General features: G+C 35.7%; 5 protein-coding genes across 6 annotated transcripts; 2 read left to right on the forward strand and 3 right to left on the reverse strand.

Moving 5' to 3' along the window:
- On the reverse strand, positions 1-886 carry LOC9302791 (protein RALF-like 34). The gene has a single exon (XM_002866673.2). It carries the CDS (start codon positions 730-732, stop codon positions 346-348), a length of 387 nt encoding a protein of 128 aa, XP_002866719.1. The 5' UTR covers positions 733-886; the 3' UTR covers positions 1-345.
- A 672-nt stretch (positions 887-1,558) lies between these two features.
- Positions 1,559-2,809, reverse strand: LOC9302792 (transcription factor HEC1). 2 transcript variants are annotated; one of them, XM_021012353.1, is made up of 2 exons: positions 2,593-2,809; positions 1,559-2,496 (listed from the first exon to the last, which is right to left on the reverse strand). In XM_021012353.1, exon 2 carries the CDS (start codon positions 2,494-2,496, stop codon positions 1,807-1,809), a length of 690 nt encoding a protein of 229 aa, XP_020868012.1. In that variant the 5' UTR covers positions 2,593-2,809; the 3' UTR covers positions 1,559-1,806. The 2 variants fall into 2 exon arrangements, with proteins under 2 accessions (XP_020868012.1, XP_020868006.1); XM_021012347.1 differs by having other exon boundaries at positions 1,559-2,808.
- Positions 2,810-7,466: 4,657 nt separating this feature from the next.
- On the forward strand, positions 7,467-9,823 carry LOC9302793. Its single transcript, XM_002864984.2, has 4 exons — positions 7,467-8,273; positions 8,371-8,601; positions 8,672-9,306; positions 9,376-9,823. Exons 1-4 carry the CDS (start codon positions 7,976-7,978, stop codon positions 9,649-9,651), a joined length of 1,440 nt encoding a protein of 479 aa, XP_002865030.1. The 5' UTR covers positions 7,467-7,975; the 3' UTR covers positions 9,652-9,823.
- Positions 9,824-12,552: 2,729 nt separating this feature from the next.
- Positions 12,553-16,423, forward strand: LOC9301107 (zeaxanthin epoxidase, chloroplastic). Its single transcript, XM_002864986.2, has 16 exons — positions 12,553-13,172; positions 13,436-13,598; positions 13,680-13,754; positions 13,842-13,942; positions 14,034-14,149; positions 14,237-14,448; positions 14,525-14,616; positions 14,682-14,796; positions 14,888-14,991; positions 15,087-15,132; positions 15,215-15,279; positions 15,395-15,481; positions 15,626-15,680; positions 15,775-15,863; positions 15,961-16,048; positions 16,154-16,423. The coding sequence occupies exons 1-16, from the start codon at positions 12,664-12,666 to the stop codon at positions 16,238-16,240; spliced, it is 2,004 nt and encodes a 667-aa protein (XP_002865032.1). The 5' UTR covers positions 12,553-12,663; the 3' UTR covers positions 16,241-16,423.
- A 2,319-nt stretch (positions 16,424-18,742) lies between these two features.
- LOC9301108 lies at positions 18,743-20,169 on the reverse strand. The gene has a single exon (XM_021016019.1). It carries the CDS (start codon positions 20,039-20,041, stop codon positions 18,857-18,859), a length of 1,185 nt encoding a protein of 394 aa, XP_020871678.1. The 5' UTR covers positions 20,042-20,169; the 3' UTR covers positions 18,743-18,856.
- Positions 20,170-20,570: the final 401 nt, after the last annotated feature.

The following is a 20,570-nucleotide window of genomic DNA, read 5'->3' on the forward strand; positions in this document are numbered from 1 at the left end:
TGGAAATTGGAACATGATGAAATTCAAATAAGTCCAAATACATGTGACCCCGGATTTAAATTCATAAACAGTACAAACAAATAATTAAAAAGCCACCGACAAAAAACCCACAAGGATCCGTAGCAAATTACCAATCCACCCCTCACGACTCTTAAGTAGTTACCAATTCTATAGCAAGAACTCGAAATAATAATCACCGGGTTTAAGTTTAACGAACGTAACTAATCACGGTTTACAAATAACATGGAACATTAACAAACACAAACATCTCAACACTAATCCATTGGTTGGCGAAATTACGAAAATGCCCATGAAGTTTCAAGCTTTCTTCTTCTTCTTCTTCTTCTATCTCCGGCATCGAGTGATCGACGAGCAGCCTCGGCTGTACGGATGAACGGGACCTCTAGCTCTGAAGCAGTTATGAGTGTAGTACGATCTTCCAGATCTGGGAGGACACGGCACTCGATTCGCCGACAATGCACCGTACGATATGTAATACTTCGTCCTCCGCCAGTACAGTGACCGTCGATCTACGCCGTCGTCTTCCTCCGCAACTTCGAAGCTTTCTTCACCGTCGATGATGTCGAATTCGTCGGAGTGAGAGATCGGCCAGTCGAATCCGTCGGGTAGAAGAACGAGAGATGGATTATCGGAGAGAGATTCAGATCTCGGGAGTGAAATGAAGACGAGTAGAGAGAGAATGAGGATGAGATTGAGAGACGGAGCTGCCATGGAGATTGTTGGAGGAAACGAGAGCGCAGAAGCAAATAAGAAGAAGAGAGAAATAAGGAAGTCACATGTAAAGAGGTGATTGGGGTTTTACAGTTGTGAAGATTTTGAGGGTTCTAATTCAATGCGCCATTTATGGACCTCCTCGAGCTTTGTGCTTTTTTTTGGTGTGTGAGTGTGACGATGAGTGATCTGGTGGGACACGGTGCAGGATAAGAGAATTGAGAATGATTGGTTGTGAGCCCTTGGATCATTGGCCTGATTTAATGAGAGATTAATGGGCCGGGCTTTCATTGGGTCGGCTTCATCAAAATAGGCTTGGTTGTGTTTTAAAATTCTTTCGGATGGTTCCTGAATATAGCTTAATCGTGAAAACAATGAGAAAAAAAGACCAATCCTGAATGTCCACAAAAAGCCAAGGCCCAGTTGAAATTTGTAAATATTTGTTTTATCGCATCTTTTTTTTTTTTTTTTTTTTTTTTTTTTTTTTCGCATCTTAATTAATGTAAATTGTTGTTTAGACCAAAATTTGTTGTAAGATTTTGTTTTAAGTAAAAAATAAATTTAGTAATTATTTTTATATAATTTTTATTATTATTGATCATTTAATGATGGTGCTAATTTATTCTTCAAATCTATCAAATTAAATATTAGCAATTGAAAAGAAAAAAAAATCAAGGACTTTTAGTGTTTTTTTGTTAGTTATATTATCAAGTACAAGTATAAGAGTACATTCAATTTTTGAACTGAAAATTTCAATTTAAGAAACAAAAGTAGGGATATTAGCATGTTGAAAACGCGCGAGATTTAGTTTTAGACAAAGAAAAAGTGAACACAAGCCTGAAGCTTAATTATTTGATTAACAAGGATACGATGATAATAGTTCCTAATTTACAACGTCGCTCCAACAACCATGGAGAGTCTTTGGCTTTAAAAACCATCACATACATTATCTAAACAAGAAAATTAAAAAAAAAAAGTTAAAAGACTCTCATATAAATTAATTCTTCCCTCTCCAGAATCATTTTTTTCTTTTCTCAAACATTAATATAATAATAATAAAATTAAAAATCATCATCATCTAAGAATCTGTGCATTGCCCACCATCTGATGAGTCCCCACTGTTCCACACCCTTTCATAACCACTCCTCCGCCGCCACCACCACCACTCGCCGCCGTCATTCCACCTCCACCGATCAAAACCCTTCCTCCTCCGCCATTAACCACCGCCTGCTCCTCCAGTGACTGCACCTGTTTCTTCAAAAACTTCACATAATGAATAGCTTCGTCGAGCATCGAAGCTGTATCCATCTTCGTCCCACCAGGAACAAGCCGTTGCAAAATCCGAATCCTCTCGCTTATCCTCTCCCTTCTATGCCTAGCCGCCACGCTCTGTGGATCTTTAGAGATCCTGACGTTCCTCCTCTTCGGTGGCTTAACCGCCTCGGGATCTATATGTATCGGTTGCATCACGGCGATGCGAAAGATCATCTCTCGCATAGCTGCCATGTTCGTGCTATTATTGTTGTTGCTAGTGTTGTTTCTTTTGTCAAGCAAAACGGAAGAGTAGGCTGTGTTGGGGAAGATAGAAGAATGGTTAGTGAGTAAACCGGAACCGTACCGGAAACCTGGTTCGTTGGTCATTGCCTGATCGGAGTGGTAATGAGTTGAGTTAAAGAGAAAAGGGTGAGTGTTGTTGTTGTTGTTGTTGTGGTCGGGAGAGAAGAAAGAGGAATTAGGGTTACAGAATTCAGGAAGCTTCTCCATCTGATGCATCATCATGTTCATTATGTCAGAATCCATAGAGAAAGATATGGAGAAGCTGATGAAATGGGTATGGAGAGAAACTGGTAAAAAGCTTACAAGTGAAATTTTAGGGTTTTTCTTTTGGATGATTGATGATTGATGATGAGAGAAAGAGATGGTATGTGTGAGAGAAATGGCAATGGTACTACTGTGCCCAATCAGAACTCAAGCAATAGTATCAACAAGAAGTGGAAGGATTTATATAGCAACTTATGGCCCATCCATCTTCTTTAACTTATACTACATATATATAATAAAAAGGAATTTCTTCCCATTTTCAACTCTCACATTTATGGGCATATATGTATATGTATATATTCAATGCCAAAATTTTGTCTTCTTGTCTAAGTGCAAATTCCACATGCATTCGGACAAAGTTACTAATGTAATATCATATATCAAGTTATCAACTAGTATAGGACCTATAGGTTATATAACTAGCCAAGTAAAATATTGAGGTGGATTTTATTCCTCATCTTTTAACTTGTAAAATTCCTAAACATTTTATAAAACAAATCATTAATATATAGCAATAAAATATTTACATATAAAACGAGCTACAGATCGCAAAGATTTTGTTCGGATGCTAATAGAGGCCTATGAAAAAGTGTGTACATGTATAGGAGTTACTTTTCTTTTTTTTTTTTGGGCAAAGTATAGGAGTTACTATAAGTATAATTATTGCGTAAGATAACTTGGATCCAAAAATATAAACAAGTAAAAAAGGCTAAAAGAAGTAAGAAAAATGGTTCCATTTATGAGGATCGATAGTGACCGTCGATTCACGCAAGGATTGACCATATGGTTCTTTGATCGCATTATCGACCGTCCAGATCATGTCCGTTGTAAACACGTGGCTTACATCTATTGGTACCCACTGCTCGCAAAAGGCATAACTTTAAACCAAAAAAAAAAAGGGTAGGCATAACGCGTTACGCGACAAAGCAAGGTGCATGAACCGGTCTCACAAGCACAACAACGAGTTTGCCATTTTTTCCACCATTATTATTTTATTCATTCCATAATCAAAACTTTAGCCCTCATTAGCAAAAGTGTACGCGAAAACCGTCATGATTTAGGTTTCATATATTAGCTGGACTGCTGGAGTATAAGATTATCCACTGGTTTTGTAGTATTAATTAACAAAAGTGTTTCTTCATTTCAATCCAAGAAAACTGGTTACTTAACCAAAATATTATAATAGGAGAGAGAGAGAGAGGCCTATGATTTAGTATAAGATTACCCCACATCCACATGAGATATGTCAGAATCCAGGGAGCAGTATTTTATTCTGTAAAAAATTTCTGGTTAGATTTAAATTAACACATTAATTCCGACTCATAACGAGAACGGTTAGTATATTAATACTTGCGTGTGTGTGTATATAACAAATGGTGGATGAACAAACGTATATAGATAAGAAATAATTGAGGATGATTAATCGGAATTGACATCGAAACTTAGCGTATGGCACGCTTCTCAAAGCCGATCTGAGAACGACTTCATTCCTTCTTTTATTTTATTTTATTGTATTTTTTTCTCACTTTCTTAAAATTTCGAATTATGTTTTTTTTTTTTTCATATAGTAGATTTTATTAAATACTTTTGTTGCTTACCGCCACTGACTTTCCTTCTGGCGAAGATGCTTTTCAGTTCTTATGAAAATTGTCAACTTTTTTTTTTGTTTGTAAATTGTTTTTTTAACCAAAGCATTTTATGATGAAATCGAAAACTGAAGAATCATCATCTGCTGCATCTGACAACCCGATATCATTCCCAGCAAAGTGGAGATTTTTTTGCTTCTTACAACTAATTTGCAAATGGCTATAGAAACAAAAAATAGTGATCATTTCTTATTTTCAGAAGTTTTTATCATCTGGGAGATATAATTTTATGTTGAGAAACCACGTAAGTACGTATTAGTATATGATATAGTATCATTTAAGGTGGATATGATCCGTGATCAGATGATCGTTTGAATATTTAAATGGCACTCTGTAACTAATTAATAATGATATGGAAACAAACTAAACATGTACTGTAAACAAGAAGCAGCATCCTAATTAATTTAAGCAAATGACAATAAATGATTCTTACCTTAAAAATACACAAAATCCAAAAGACACCACAAGCTCGCACTGTTCTTTCAAGATCTGTCTCACTTTATTTGTACAAAATCACATTTAAGACTGGTTTTTGTTTTCTAGTTTATTTACATATAACTCTGATTTTCTTTTTATATAGATGGTTCTTCCCCATGATTAGATGAAAACAGGCAGACAAAGCAAGTGCTTCGATCTTTGTTTTACCCTCCTATGTTGACACCAAAACATGCAAAATCTCACGAAAAACGTTGACGTTTCACTGCCCTCACTCTCTCAATCAAGAAACCGGTTTTAGTCCACTTTTTCACTTTTGCCCTACTCACTACAATTAATACTCATCTTTTGTGAAACTGTCTTCACTTATCGTCACATTTAATAGTAATAATATGGGTACCAATATAGCTATTTTCATATTGTTGCTATGTGTTTGATTATAACTTGTATCATTTCGAATTAGAAACACTTTGTAATAATAATCGACTATTAATAAGTAAGTAAAAATCCAAGGTATATATATAGTCTATAAACTTTGGAATTCAAAAACGAGAAGATAAAATACGGGTCCATTTCGATTATTACTGATCGGAATTTTTTCACAACTTTGTTTCATAGAGTCTTGGGACTTTATTATGACCTTCGGTTTGTTGTTCCCTTTTTTTCTCTCTCGAAAGATCTGTGAAGAATCTATGTGACAGCACAGTGGGAACAAAGGATGAGTAAATAAATAAATAAATAAAAACTTCAGAAGGACCACAGACATATATACAAAGACATGTCTAAAAGATATGAATATGATTGGTTAACCTTTGCATGGTAGTGGCCAAGCTTTCTCTTAGTCCATTGTATGTTGATAAATTCTGATATTGATCGATTTATATTCGATGCAAATGGTTACGGAATCGGTAAATGATCGCGTTGTAACTAATCATATCCAATTGGAAATGAGTAGATAATTTTGAACATTTTGATATTCGACTGTTCGGAAAACGTCGTTGTTTATAATCATTGACAACTACTATTTACTGTTGAGGACTCCAAATACATCGAAACACATATCCTAATAATACCTTTTTAACACAATGATATAGGTAAACACTAAGTATATATAACATACTTAGTGTATATATAACATACATATCCGAATTTGGTTATTTTTATATTTTTTGGGTCAATAACATACATTACGTGGAATTTAAATCCGAGTGGTAATACATCAATGAGGCGAGCACTTAGTATATTAGATAACCAACTTTTTTTTATTTATTTCTGTAACAAATATACAACCAAATTTGAATACCGGAAACAAATAGCATATTTTATTTGTTTTTTTTTTTTTAATGTGTAATGTACCAAAGTTGAGATAGGCTGCCTCCCAAGGCAAGGTAGCAATAGAATCGTGTTCATGTCCCAAGCATCATCTATACTTGTTGCTCCACTAACAACCCACTTTATATTAATAATTAAATTAAATTAATCCAATTATCGGCAAAATAAATCAATCCAATTATTTTCACACAATCTAGTAAACAAAATAAAGTATTCACTCATAGAATATTACATTGTTGTTTGGTGATTGAATAAAAAATCGTCCCACGTGAGATATCCCGCAAAGGTCCCAACATCACCACAGAGAGTCTCTGATCATTACAATATCCTTAAGATTAGATTTATATAGACATTTTCTTATAATATCTTCTTGGGCAAGTGCTCTGTATTCTTCTGACACATTTCTATCATCTTCCTCCTTTTTAATATATTCTTTTGTTTTTCTTGAAATATTGAAGAAATTTTGATTTTTTTTTTACTTTCTTGTATTATCTTTTCTTAATGCCTTTTCCCTCCTTCCTCTTCTCTTTCTCATTTTTTTTCCAGGATAAATTCTCATGTTCTCCGTGACAGGATAAAGTTCATGCACTCTTCTTTGTTATTATTGGTGTTATTGTAATCTATACATATAATTTTTATATCAAGTGCATGTAAAAATAAATTATGCAATTCAAATATGGGATCAAATTGTACTTTAGCCTTTCTTCAAAAAAAATAAAAAATTATATGTTAAAAAAGTCAAAATCTAGAACTTAGAAGGTAGAAACGTCCTAAAAGGAAAATGTAGATGTAGTCATTTAAGTAATTTGAAAAGAAAAAAAGTAGGAAAATTCGGGAAAGAATGGGGACAAGCAAATAGGTGCGTTGATAAAGATTTTGATTTGGTTGAATATAAAATAGTAAGCTTTTAAAATGGGTAGGTGTTGGGAATGCAGATCCCAATTTTATTTATCTTATTCCTCTTTCTATTCTTTTTGGTTTTTGTTGATTTTTGGTATTTTGGTGCATTCTTTGACTACTCGCATCGCATCTACATCTCTTGTGCTATGTTAAATGTACTCATTTATAATTTTCCGGTGCACCTCACACGACATATGACAAACAAAAATATGATATAAGATAATGTTTTCATTTTGATGATATGGATATTAGAATATTTCCTCCTTTCGTATATAGATTAATGAAATCTGATTTTGTCGAAAAAAAAAAAAAAAAGTAGCTATACAAAGGCACAACACTAATGCAAATTACTAATTTACACTGTAATTTTTTTTTAAAGTTGATCCCTAAGTTACACTAACATTTGTTAGTTTTAAGTTGGCAGAAACAAAAGATGTTAGTTTGAACACGATTTTTCTTTTCAGATGATATTTGCGATCCGTTGAGTAAAACTCTAAGATCTAACTACTAGATCTGGAAAAAAAAAAAAAAACTATACTACATTTGTGATCAGTATATTATATAAATTATATAAATGCATATTACTAGAATCCACATTGCCACATAAAAGAGAGCCTAGATTCTTTAGTTTCTTTCGAATATTCTTTATTACCTATCTATGACTATGTCATTCATCTGATTTAGTTTTCTACAAAGGATTACTGCATTCTGAAATGAAGATACAGTAGTACAGTACAATGCATTTAACAATCTGGGGTTGAAAGATCACTATTCAATGGGCCACATAGCTTATATTTACAGCCCACATTTAGGCCCACTATATTATAGGTTACCGTTGATGATTTTTTTATTTTATTTAAGAGGAAAACAGAGTGAATTTTTTCCCTAAAATTACGATTATCAACCTCACGTGAAACATTCATATTCCAAAACCAAATGTGTAGATCACCTTTGCAAAAAAATAATCCAAATCTCGTTTTCCACAACTCCAAGTATATTCCAAATCTACAATACTGTCCATTCTAATAATCACATTATATATAGAATTATACGTACATACATAATTGCATTCGTACAATATTATAACACTCACACAAAATCGAATCAACATGGTCAACAGCGACGATGACAACGAGCCGAGAGGATATCTAATTCTCCGACCGGAAGAGCTCCGGCCATGGGAACTTTTTCGTTTGTTATTCTCCCGCGATATCGACAAGCCGAGATCAGTCGATAGCTCAGAAACCAAAGAACCAAGTTTCAGACGTCGATGGCTTATCTTCGTCTCTCTCGTCCTTCTCAAGCTACTTCGATTATTCTCCGAGCTTTTAGCTCTCCTTGGCTCCGCCTTAGAATTCCTCTTAAACTTCCTCTCCGCTAACTCTTTATCCGGTTTCTTTCTCCGAGGTGATCTTGATGATTTCCATTAATTCCTCTCTAATGACAATAATCAATACAATTATACTAAATTTATGGATATATATATATATATATATATATGTAGGAGAAGTAGTGGTGCCGAAAACAACGTCAGAGAATTATCAGTCATTTATCGGACATTTAGACACGAGAATAAGTTTAGACAAGACGATGAATCGCGAAGACGGAGACAAATACTATGCTGCATTGTCCATTATGGCTTCAAAAATTGCCTACGAAAACTCAGCCCGTATTAAAAATGTCGTCGAGAATCATTGGAATATGAAGTATTTAGGTCTCGTTGACTATTGGAACGGTATGATTATATTAAAAGAAATCTTATTCAATTTAATGAATTTTATAATGTTTTTTTTTTTTGAAAGCAGAGTACCAAGAAAAGGAAACAACACAAGCCTTTATAATGTCTACAGATAAAACATCAACACCATCCAACTGTCAAGAAACGACGGTGGTGGTTGCATTTAGAGGAACAGAACCGTTTAATTCCGAGGATTGGTGTTCAGATTTCGACATTACATGGTATGAGCTCCCAAACATTGGGAAGATCCATGGTGGTTTCATGAAAGCTCTCGGGCTTCAAAACAATTGTAGTTGGCCTAAGGAACCTCTCCCAAACCCTGATCGATTATCCCCTTTAGCTTACTACTCAATCAGAGACTCTTTGAAAACTCTGATCGCTCAAAACAAAAACACTAAGTTTGTTCTGACCGGTCATAGCTTAGGAGGAGCCCTTGCGATATTGTTCACGGCTGTGCTTGTGATTCACAACGAGACCGAGTTATTGGAGAGGATTCAAGGGGTGTATACTTATGGACAACCTAGGGTTGGAGATTCCAAGTTTGGTGACTTTATGGAGAAGAAATTAGAAGAATATGATGTCAAGTATTATAGATTTGTTTATAATAACGACATTGTTCCAAAATTGCCGTACGATGATAAGGATTTGATGTTCAAACACTTTGGCACTTGCATCTACTACGACCAAGACTATCAACCAAAGGTAAATATATCTATCTATTCATACTTCATTATCATTGGAACTAGTCAATTTATTTTCTGTGACTTATAGGTTTTGAGAGAGCAATCGCAATCGGACGAAAACTTTTTTTCGTTGCGTGGGATTATAAAGATGGTGTACATTGCTATATTGGAGTTTATAAGAAGCTTCACTATTGTGACTGAGAAGGGATCGGAGTTTAGGGAAGGTTGGTTGTTGAAGGGTGGTAGGGCAATGGGGATTATAGTCCCTGGTGTTTCAAATCATACACCTCAAGATTATGTGAATGCCACTAGATTAACCCCTCCTTGTGTTTTCCAAATTCATAGAGATGTATCCATAACATAAAAGGGTTTTAAGTTATTGTTTGTATCTTTGGACTACGCTTTTCAATTCATAATGAAAAACACCGAGAAAAATTATCCTTTAAGAAATGCAATTCTTTCTTGGTAAACACACAAAAACAGAGCCACTCTGTTTTCAATTTATTCAAAGGGAAATTGCAAAATTTTGTATCTCTTTGTGTGTTAAAATGAGTTTAAGTGTTCAATTTTAAAAAATGAGTTTAAGTGTTCAATTTTAAACATGTCAAAAACTAACCGCGCCTAGGCATCCTGTCCTTAGTTGGTCCGTAAGCTTTGGTGTTTGAAGTTCGGCAATGTTTTCGCGTAATATAAATTTAACACTTAAACTCATTTTTTAAAAATAATAATGGTTTTCACTAAAATTTAAAACAATTTAACACTTAAACTTTAAGAATAAAACTATGAAATTTCATTAATTTTTTTAGGAAATTAGTTAAAGTGTTAAATTTTAAACACGTCGAAAACTAACCGCGCCTAGGCATCCTGTCCTTAGTTGGTCCGTAAGCGCTTTGGTGTTCGAAGTTCGGCAATATTTTCACGTAATATAAATTTAACAATTAAATTCATTTTTTAAAAATAATAATGATTTCACTAAAATGTAAAACAATTTTTTTGTCAAAAACTATTTAATACTTAAACTTTAAGAATAAAACCATGAAATTTCATTAATTTTTTTTAAAATTAGTTTCAGTGTTAAATTTTAAACACGTCGAAAACTAACCGCGCCTAAGCATCCTGTCATTAGTTGGTCCATAGCTTTGGTGTTCGAAGTTCGGCTATGTTTTCACGTAATATAAATTTAACACTTAAAATCAATTTTTAAAAATAATAATAATTTCACTAAAATTTAAAACAATTTAACACTTAAACTTTACGAATAAAACCATGAAATTTCATTAATTGTTTAAAAAAATTAGTTTAAGTGTTAAATTTTAAACACGTCGAAAACTAATCTCGCCTAGGCATCCTGCCCCTAGTTAGTCCGTAAGTTTTGGTATTCGAAGTTTGGCATCTTTTCATGTAATATAGATTTAACATTTAAATTTATTTAAAAAAAAACTAATAATGATTTCACTTTAAAATAAATTTGACACTTAAACTTTTAAAAAATAATATTTTTAAAGTATATACATTTGCTTATCTAATAACTACCTTGTATTTGATAACTAATTTGCTCCGACTGTCAACTGTGTTAGATAAGCAAATGTATATATTATTATATGGTTTGATGGTTTGTGTAATCAAAACATGTTATTGGGCTTAAAGTGGAATTGGGCTTTTAAGAGATGGAAAGGGCCTAAAAGTTTATCGAGAGTAAAAATGCGTGGCACTTAAGTTGGGTTGTGCTCAAAAAGGGGTCAAAGTTTGCCTCTGCAACATTGAGCTTAAGTCCATCATCAATACAATGAAGATTGGAAGAATCGATGTGACAATTTTCCATTTTTGGGATCTTGCATTTAGGGAAATGGGAGTTTTCCAAAGCCAACGAGGTATGATGTGGTCTTTCTATAACCCACAGATGTGGCCTTTCTATAAGAGAGAAGAGGAATTAGGGTTTTCTTTTCTTCTGGATTCAGAAAGAGGAGTGAGCCGATTAGGGTTTTCTTTTCTTCAAGATAAAGGAAGAAGACAATGTCTCTGTTTATCAGCCGTTTCTCGAATCTCTCTGTAAGACACGCTACCAAATTTGCAAATTCAAAACTGTTTATGTTGATGATGTATCTAATAAAATATCATTCCATGGAAACTTGACAGGCACGCAGATTGGCCAGTGCTCGATTCTTCTCATCGTCACCTTGTTGCATTTTGAGCGACAAGATTCTTGGAGAGTCTTCGGATGGTGGAAAAATAGTAAATTACAGAGTTTTCGACCCTAGTACAGAACAAGTTGTGACTAGCTGCAAGAAGAAGTTTCCCAAGAAGCTGCTTGGTCAAACATGTGTTGGAGCATCGCAAGGATGGGTTGCTTCTATGGAGTTTAAAGATCTGCCCGTAAATCTCACTGATGTCTACAAGCCATGTGTCTCATCCCCAAGAGTCATACCTCTGCCTTCCCTAGGTTCTTAACACTTGTGAAGTAGAAGCCTTCTGTCTCACGGCAAGCATGTACCCGGGGCTTAAACCTAACTCCATCTATTACATTGGCCATGGTCTTTGTTCATACGATCTAGCCTCTGGTACGGTCCATTCCTTCAATCCTCCTCGGGTACCAATGCTCAACTATGTTCCTTTCTGGATCCCTTCTCATCTCTGAGCTCTAGGCTCTGGGGTTTGTTTTACTACACTAAGTTATGCATCTGCTTTCTAACTTTCTAGTACTACTGTTGTGTGATGTGCTTTGTTAACTACTACTACTTTTGGGCTTTTATGTTATAACGAGATGACAAAATAATTATTTGTCCACGGCCATTTCAATGGGCTTGGGTAATTTTAAATGAGCCGTTAGTTTTGGCCCATTAAAATGTGCAGCTTAGTAAAAAAACCAGTTGAATATATGATGATGAAAAATAAAATTATAATCATATTATTTCGTCGACATATCACAATTAAATTTTGGAATTAATTTTATTATGGAAGATAAAAGTTGGGACACGTCAAGCAAAAAAAGGAAAACAAAAATAAAATTAGTGGCCTAAAATGGGGATAAGGAAATAAAACTTGAAAAATGATTTATCCATACACAATCCTAAAAAAATCCACCGCAAGCTCTAATCACGTCACATTCAAATATTTTTACCAAACATTTACGAATATAATTATTAGTTTATTGAATGAATTTCTAATGGCGGAGAGAAAAGACATGTCAACATCAGAAGGCGATATTTGTAGGCACTCAGAGATGAAGTGTGTTGCGTTCCTGTTGCCACCTGTCTTCTCCTCCTCCTTCTTCTTCAAACCATTTCTTCTTCTTCTTCTCCTCTCTTGTTCGAGTCAGAGTCATCATAACAGATAAAGTCTTGATTTTTGAATTCCAAACGGAGTTTTTACAATCGAGATGGGTTCAACTCTGTTTTGCTATTCGATCAATCCATCTCCATCAAAGCTTGATTTCACGAGGACCCATGTGGTTAGTCCCGTTGCTAAACAGTTTTACTTAGATTTATCATCGTTTTCCGGAAAATCTGGTGGAGGATTATCTGGGTTTAGGAGCCGGAAAACTCTGGTCGGAGTAAAGGCGGCGACGGCGTTGGTTGAGAAGGAGGAGAAGAGAGAGGCGGTGACGGAGAAGAAGAAGAAATCGAGGGTTTTAGTGGCCGGAGGTGGAATCGGAGGTTTGGTGTTTGCTTTAGCTGCCAAGAAGAAAGGATTCGATGTGGTAGTGTTTGAAAAAGATTTGAGTGCTATAAGAGGAGAAGGACAATACAGAGGTCCGATTCAAATACAGAGCAACGCTTTAGCTGCTTTGGAAGCTATTGATACTGATGTTGCTGAACAAGTTATGGAAGCTGGTTGTATTACCGGTGATCGGATTAACGGTCTCGTTGATGGTGTCTCTGGTAGTTGGTGAGTCTCCACGAACTCTCTTGATTGAGTAACCAACTCTTAGTTATTCGATCAGTGAACCACTCTGCTTGGATTAAGTAATTTGATGTTTTGCTGCTGTAATGTTGAGAAGTTGTTATCTTGCTTGTGTTTAGTTGCTTAGGACTCGTGAAGTAACTCTTTTGATTTCATTGTCAGGTATATAGATTGAGAAATTTGTTGCCTATAGATTGTAATAGATTATTGGAAACTTGTGGTGATATTTTTGTTTGTGAATCAATCAGGTATGTCAAGTTTGATACTTTCACTCCTGCGGCGTCACGGGGACTTCCTGTGACTCGAGTAATTAGTAGAATGACTCTGCAGCAGATTCTAGCACGCGCAGTTGGAGAAGATGTGATTAGAAACGAGAGTAATGTTGTTGATTTTGAAGATTCTGGAGATAAGGTGATGATTGATTTTTACTTAAAAAGAGAGTATTGATTTAAGGAAAGATTCTAATGTAGCTGTATGGGTTTGTTGGTCTAGGTAACTGTGGTGCTCGAGAATGGTCAACGCTATGAAGGTGATCTGCTTGTGGGTGCAGATGGCATTTGGTCTAAGGTAGGTTTTAACTCAATAGACTATAACAAATAACTTTTGTTGTTGAGGATAGAACTGTAAGATTATGCCTTTTGTTGTTGTTTATAGGTGAGAAATAATTTGTTTGGTCGTAGTGAAGCTACTTATTCAGGCTACACTTGTTACACGGGGATCGCAGATTTTGTACCTGCGGATATCGAGTCTGTTGGGTATGTTACAGTCAGACTAAATCTCATGCATCTCTTCTCTGATTATGAATCTTTTTTTCTGATATTGGGACTGTTTCATTCTCTCTTAAAGCTACCGGGTTTTCTTGGGACATAAACAGTACTTTGTTTCTTCTGATGTTGGTGGAGGAAAAATGCAATGGTATGCATTTCACGAGGAACCAGCTGGTGGGGTCGATGCTCCAAATGGTAAATCTTTGCGTTGTTTGATTTGTTTCTATGGATTGCATTTAGTATCAATTCACATAAGCTTCTTTTTTCTATTTGATTTTTCAGGAATGAAGAAAAGATTGTTTGAAATATTTGACGGTTGGTGCGACAATGTACTCGACTTGTTGCATGCGACCGAGGAGGATGCCATTCTGAGAAGAGATATTTACGATAGAAGTCCTAGTTTTACTTGGGGTAAAGGGCGTGTTACGCTACTCGGGGATTCTATCCATGCGATGCAGCCAAATATGGGTCAAGGTGGATGCATGGCCATTGAGGTATCTATCTAATATATAAATCCACTCAACGATTTGAAAAAGTGTTATTGAGGGGAATTGCTTGATGTATTTGCAGGATAGTTTTCAACTAGCATTGGAGCTTGAAGAAGCATGGAAACAGAGTGTTGGAACTAATACACCTGTTGATGTTGTTTCCTCTTTGAAAAGGTAAAACACAATTTGTATAGTTTGGGCTTCTGGTGGATACTAAACATGCTCTTGAATTGGTTTAGATATGAGGAATCTAGAAGACTCAGAGTCGCTATTATCCATGGGATGGCGAGGATGGCTGCAATTATGGCTTCCACTTACAAAGCATACTTAGGTGTTGGGCTTGGTCCTCTTTCTGTGAGTATCTTTATGGCTTTCACCGATTGCTATGCAACGAAATCTTTCTTGTTTGTTCATTTGAACTCAATCCCAAATCTTGTTTCTGCAGTTCTTGACAAAGTTTAGAGTACCGCATCCTGGAAGAGTTGGTGGGAGATTCTTCGTTGACATTGCTATGCCATTGATGCTTGACTGGGTCCTTGGAGGTAACAGGTTAGTTCTATCTCTGAGTTTTATGTAAACAGAACTTGAAATATCAAGACTTTAGTGACAGACGGTAAAGCCAACTCATTTACACACTTTTGCAGTGAAAAACTCGAAGGAAGGCCACCTAGTTGCAGACTCACTGACAAAGTATGTTTCTTTCTTTCTCTATTTCTCACATAAAAAAACTTCATTAAATGACTAATATGAAAATGTAAATCTTTTTTTCAAGGCCGATGATCGGCTTCGAGAGTGGTTTGAAGATGACGACGCTCTTGAACGCACTATAAAGGGAGAGTATGTACTCACAAATCTGAATTCTACATTTAGTTCCATAGATTTCTTCATCTATCAGACAAAAAACGGTGTTGCTCTCTATACTGCTTTGGTCTGACTCTTAATTTCTTTGCAGATGGTATCTAATTCCACACGGCGAAGATTGTTGTGTTTCAGAAACATTATGTCTAACCAACGATGAAGATCAACCTTGCATCGTCGGGTATGAAACAACTCACCATCTTTTTCCGAGTGTCTTTTAGCTTCATATCTTAATTCCTCTCAAGTTTATAGTCAATGGAAACGTAGAAACTTCGTGTTAAAGTTCTTAAAGTTTGAAACTTTTGAAAACTCTGTTTGATTGCAGAAGCGAACCAGATCAAGATTTTCCTGGAATGCGCATTGTGATTCCTTCGTCTCAGGTATATATAAACTCAGTATCTGATAGTGTGACCTGAGATACTTAAGAGACTAGTCAACGAACTTAACTTTGTTTTTGTCAAACCTTTGGTTTAGGTTTCGAAGATGCATGCTCGTGTGATTTACAAAGACGGAGTTTTCTTCTTGATGGATCTTCGAAGCGAACACGGAACCTATGTGACCGAGTAAGTGTATATGGATTCACTGATTTGGTTGGTTATACTTATATCTGAGTCTGTGAAAATTCTGATCAAAAAATTTGATTTTTTGAATGTTTTCTAGTAACGAAGGAAGAAGATATAGAGCGACACCGAATTTTCCCGCGCGGTTTAGATCGTCCGACATCATCGAGTTTGGTTCAGATAAGAAGGTGAGGCATCTATTACCCCTACCAAATCTCGGTTTTGTTTTAACCGAGTCTTTTATACGATAACCGGTCTTGGTTTCTGAAAATTATCCGGTTTGGTTTTATCAGGCGGCGTTTAGGGTGAAAGTAATCAGGAAAACGCCGAAATCGACGAGGAAGAATGAGAGTAACGATAAATTACTTCAGACAGCTTGAAATAAGTAAACCGATGGTGAATTTAAGTATTTTATCGGTTTGGCAGATAATTTGTGTAGTCATTTTCTCAAAAGAAAAAAAAAAAAATCTGCTTTCAGCTATTCCTTGCATGACAATGTATATATAGGCCTGAAACAAAAAGATAATTATACAAGACAATTCATTTTTTCAACTTCTTGACAACAATAATGTGTTTTGATTACTAAAATGTAACTATTTTACCAAATTATTTAGTTTTCTTTTCAAATGAATCGATTTGCGGGATATAAATATTCAAAATAAATAATTAAAAAAAAAAACACACAAGATGATAGATATATGAACCGGTAAGAAACAAGAAGATGATAAAATCAATGTGTTTGGACAATTTTCATTTTCTTAACCTTGTTCTGAACAACGGACTATTCATGTATATGGATAATAAATGTGAAAGTAAGAACAGAGAAATTATAAAGTGGGAAACAAAAATTTTACTGACATGTTTTGGTGTTTGAGGTAAGGTCCCATCTTCATTAATATTCACTGTCCCATTCCACTAGGTATTTTGCATATGTTTTATCTTTCTTTCATAAAGTCAATAACCATATACAAGTTTTATAGTTCATAAAAAAAAAAAAAGTTTTATAATTCATTCACAATTTTTCCTTGGCTCATTCGATCTCCTGCGCCACGGCCTATCGGATCGTATTTTGTACTTGATCAACGGCTGTGATTTTATGCATATTCTCAAAAGACGATGCATGTGGTTGTTATTAAATTTCGTTGGTACATTCATGTGGTTTATGCATGAGTTTTCTTCTTTATGATTTTTGTTCTTTACAATTATTTGCGTTGTTCTTTTTGGCCTTCTCTCGTGAAGAAAATAAGACGGATGGGGAAGGCACGTGATGGGCGGTGGGATTCCCACGTGATCGGAGGAAAAACATTAATGTCGTAGATAATGTATGTGTGTGTATAAAACTATAAACTATATTATAGAACGATTTCTACAAAATGTGATAGGAACAAAACACTGATCGTCTTCTTAAACGGTAGTCACTAGCTACCTTATTGAATAGTGAAACGGGTCATGTATACAATAACCCAAAAGTAGGAGTAGTATTATTAAGGATATCAATTATTGCTTATAATAGTGTTTAATTAATGTAACCAACGACATTGCCTTTTTTCTGATGTTCACGTAACACATCCAAATACATTTTATTTTGTAGTGTATCCAGCCAGAGGCTATCCGATTCAATTCATCTAACAGCATTATTTTTGGATTATTAAGGGTTTGGTTTGAGTACATCTCTTTGTAATTTTGGCTTAATTCGTATAATTTCTTCAATAATGCACTTCATCTGATACAACTTAAAATTCAATATTTATACTTATTTTTTTATTGAACATTAAATAATTTCCACCACCTAAACGGTCGGGTGTTTTTTTCTCTTGATCAGTTAGGTTATCTATTTTTTTTATTTTCTTTCTAGCTTTTATACGTACTTTTTATCATCTGAAAGTCCAAAATAATTATTATCCATTGTATTCGTGTTGATTTTTTTTCATAAAAGTTGGATTTCCAAATAAAATAAAGTTGAAAAAACGAGAAGAGATTAAAGAAAATCAAACTGAATCACTGTCACTTTCTCGTCGGTCCAAAAAGAAAGAATTATCTTATGAAAACATTTTCCATTTCACAAACAATACCAAATCACTCGGCCTCTGACTTTCCCAGACCGAGATCATAAATTGACACAATCTCAAATTTAAGTACGTAACACACTTAGAAGTTAGATCAAAGCGTACAATTATTTTTAAAATTTATTCTATGATTTTAATTCATAATAAATTCAAAATATTAAGTCAACAAACTTTTGTCGACGCCAACTTTTACAAAAATTTTAGTCAAAACAGTGAGCTTAACATGACGCCAACTTGAATAAAACTCTTCTGGATCGTGATGAAGTCTCGCTACCTGACTACTTGGTTCCGGATATGTCAAACATCCAACAAAGGAGACACTCACGACTCACCAACCGCTTTCTAAATAAGTAATTTCTTTCTCCTGCAATTGAGCAGCTTAACATTTGTTTCTTCGTACTAAAAGCTAGGGTTTAATATAATGTCTCTGTGAAAAAAACATTTAGTTTACAGCAATATTATTAACTATTAACTAAAACAGTGATCTTTTACCGATTTACTTCTAAGAGCTTAAATCACTATAGGTAATTTACATACATATATCCTGGACCTGGAATTGTTTACATTTCAACATCATGTGTATTTGTTAATCTTGTGTTTATAACTTAGAAGTATTTCGTTTCATAATTCATGATTTCACGTAACTCGATATTGTAACATGGTTGGGGTCAAAAAGAACAACTTTGCCTTCGAACGAAGCCGTTTTTGCCATAGTTTGCGTGACCCATCAGCGTCCGTTTGTGTTTGTTTGGGAAAGTCGTCACACGTGCCGTGCGTTGGGGACCCTAAATAAAATTATCTCAAAAACGCCCCACATACAAAAATTAACCCCATAACCGAAGCAAAACATCAGTAAGTATACAGTTTTCAGAATTTATTTATAATTGATATTATCATTACTACGATTCCAATGTAAATATGTAATGTGTTTCATGACCGGGAAACCCATTCAGCAAGTTTTTCGAATTGTTCGACGAGCACAGGCGAGAGTTTCTGAACCGGTTTCCTCTCCTTTTCCGGTCGAAAACCAAACCCAAGCGCCTCCGAGACTTCTTCGGAGCTCCACCCAGATTTACGGAGCGACTCAGAGATCCGACCCGCTTTTAATAAAAGCACATCAAGAACAGTTTGATTATCCATAAATACCATTTCACCATCAAAGAAACCCGATGCTGACACGTGGATAATCTCATCAATATCGGATTCGCTCCACCCGCCTCCTCTCAATATCGAACCGATCCGGTTTACGTACTGGTTTACCCATTTCGGTGTCTCTGTTTTGGGAAGGTCCGGCGATGAAGAAGATGACGATGATGATGAGGCGGAGTTTCGCCGGCAACGATCCACCGCAGCGTCACTCCAAAATTCAACCCATCTCGACTTACCCGTTCCGTTAGCCCGACCCGAATCTAAGCTTCTCCGGGAAAAATTCGAGGATGATCCAGCTGATTTCTCGCTCACCGAACGTTGCTTAGTGAGAATTCTCGGGAAGAATTCGGAGCTTCGAAAAGCAGATTCTCGCTCGAAGAACTCGGAAAGATCCGACCCGCAACAGAAGATCCGAGTCTCGTCGATGAAGAAAACCGGATTACCCGCTAAAGACGGGTTACAAGGAATGTAGCAGTGATCGAAGATGGGGATCATTAAAGGAGCTCTTCTTAAGGCGTTTCTCGCGACCCGTAAAGCTTTTACCGGGTCGGGTGGTTTAAAGCCCCAAGATTTGCACCAGAGACTGTTTTTGGCGATTTGGAACGATACGGCGGCGATGGGTAAATCGATCATGGCACGGAGGTGGAGACGAGCTCCGGGAGAACGCCAGTCTGGGAATCCTGGACCGACGGAGAGACCGGCGGTGAGGATAACACGGAGGTCCGGTGGGAAAGTGAAACCAAACTCGGCTTCGACTCGGGCAAACTCGGTATCGGAGAGACCCGGTTGGATTTTGATACATGAATTTTTAAGATGATTGATTACTTTATCAGCGAAAGGGGAGAAAGATTGAAGGCTGTTTCTGATCATAGGAGTGGATGGAGCGGCGGCGCGAGCTGAGAGACGGCGGAGACCGGCTGCGTGAGCCGGAGTCAAACCGGTCATTCTCCGGTCAACGTCGACCATGTTTCACTCAGGAAAGAGAAAGAGCAGATTTTTAGAAAGTTGTAAGCATATTTGAAAATTTTGGTGAGAGTCTCAGAGGTTTGTGTAACTGAGACGTGAGAAAAACGAAAACATTGTAGTGAGAAAGAGGTGTAGGGTATTTATAGCTACACATTGATGGGTCCTATAATATATGCATTATAGTGAGAAAGAGGTGTAGGGTATTTATAGCTACACATTGACCAAATTTGAAACTGAGAAGCATTACAAGAAAATACAAGCAATAATATACTATTTGACAATATATGAAATTGAACAGCATTATAAGTTCACACTTCTCTTTCTTGAACTTTTCAGTTTCAACATCAGCAAGTTCTGACTTGATGCAGAAAATTGTAGACAAAGGACAAAAAATTAGAAAACAGAGTATTTGCTTATTCTCTAATCTTTGTACCTTATATGATAAACTGGAACCTCATCTTTTGCAGCCTTCTTTACCCGAACAAAAGCATTGCATCTTGAAAGTATCAGCACACACTCTTGAGTTTTT

The sequence above is a fragment of the Arabidopsis lyrata genome, assembly GCF_000004255.2.
Source record: "Arabidopsis lyrata subsp. lyrata unplaced genomic scaffold ARALYscaffold_8, whole genome shotgun sequence".
Taxonomy (NCBI): Eukaryota; Viridiplantae; Streptophyta; class Magnoliopsida; order Brassicales; family Brassicaceae; genus Arabidopsis; species Arabidopsis lyrata.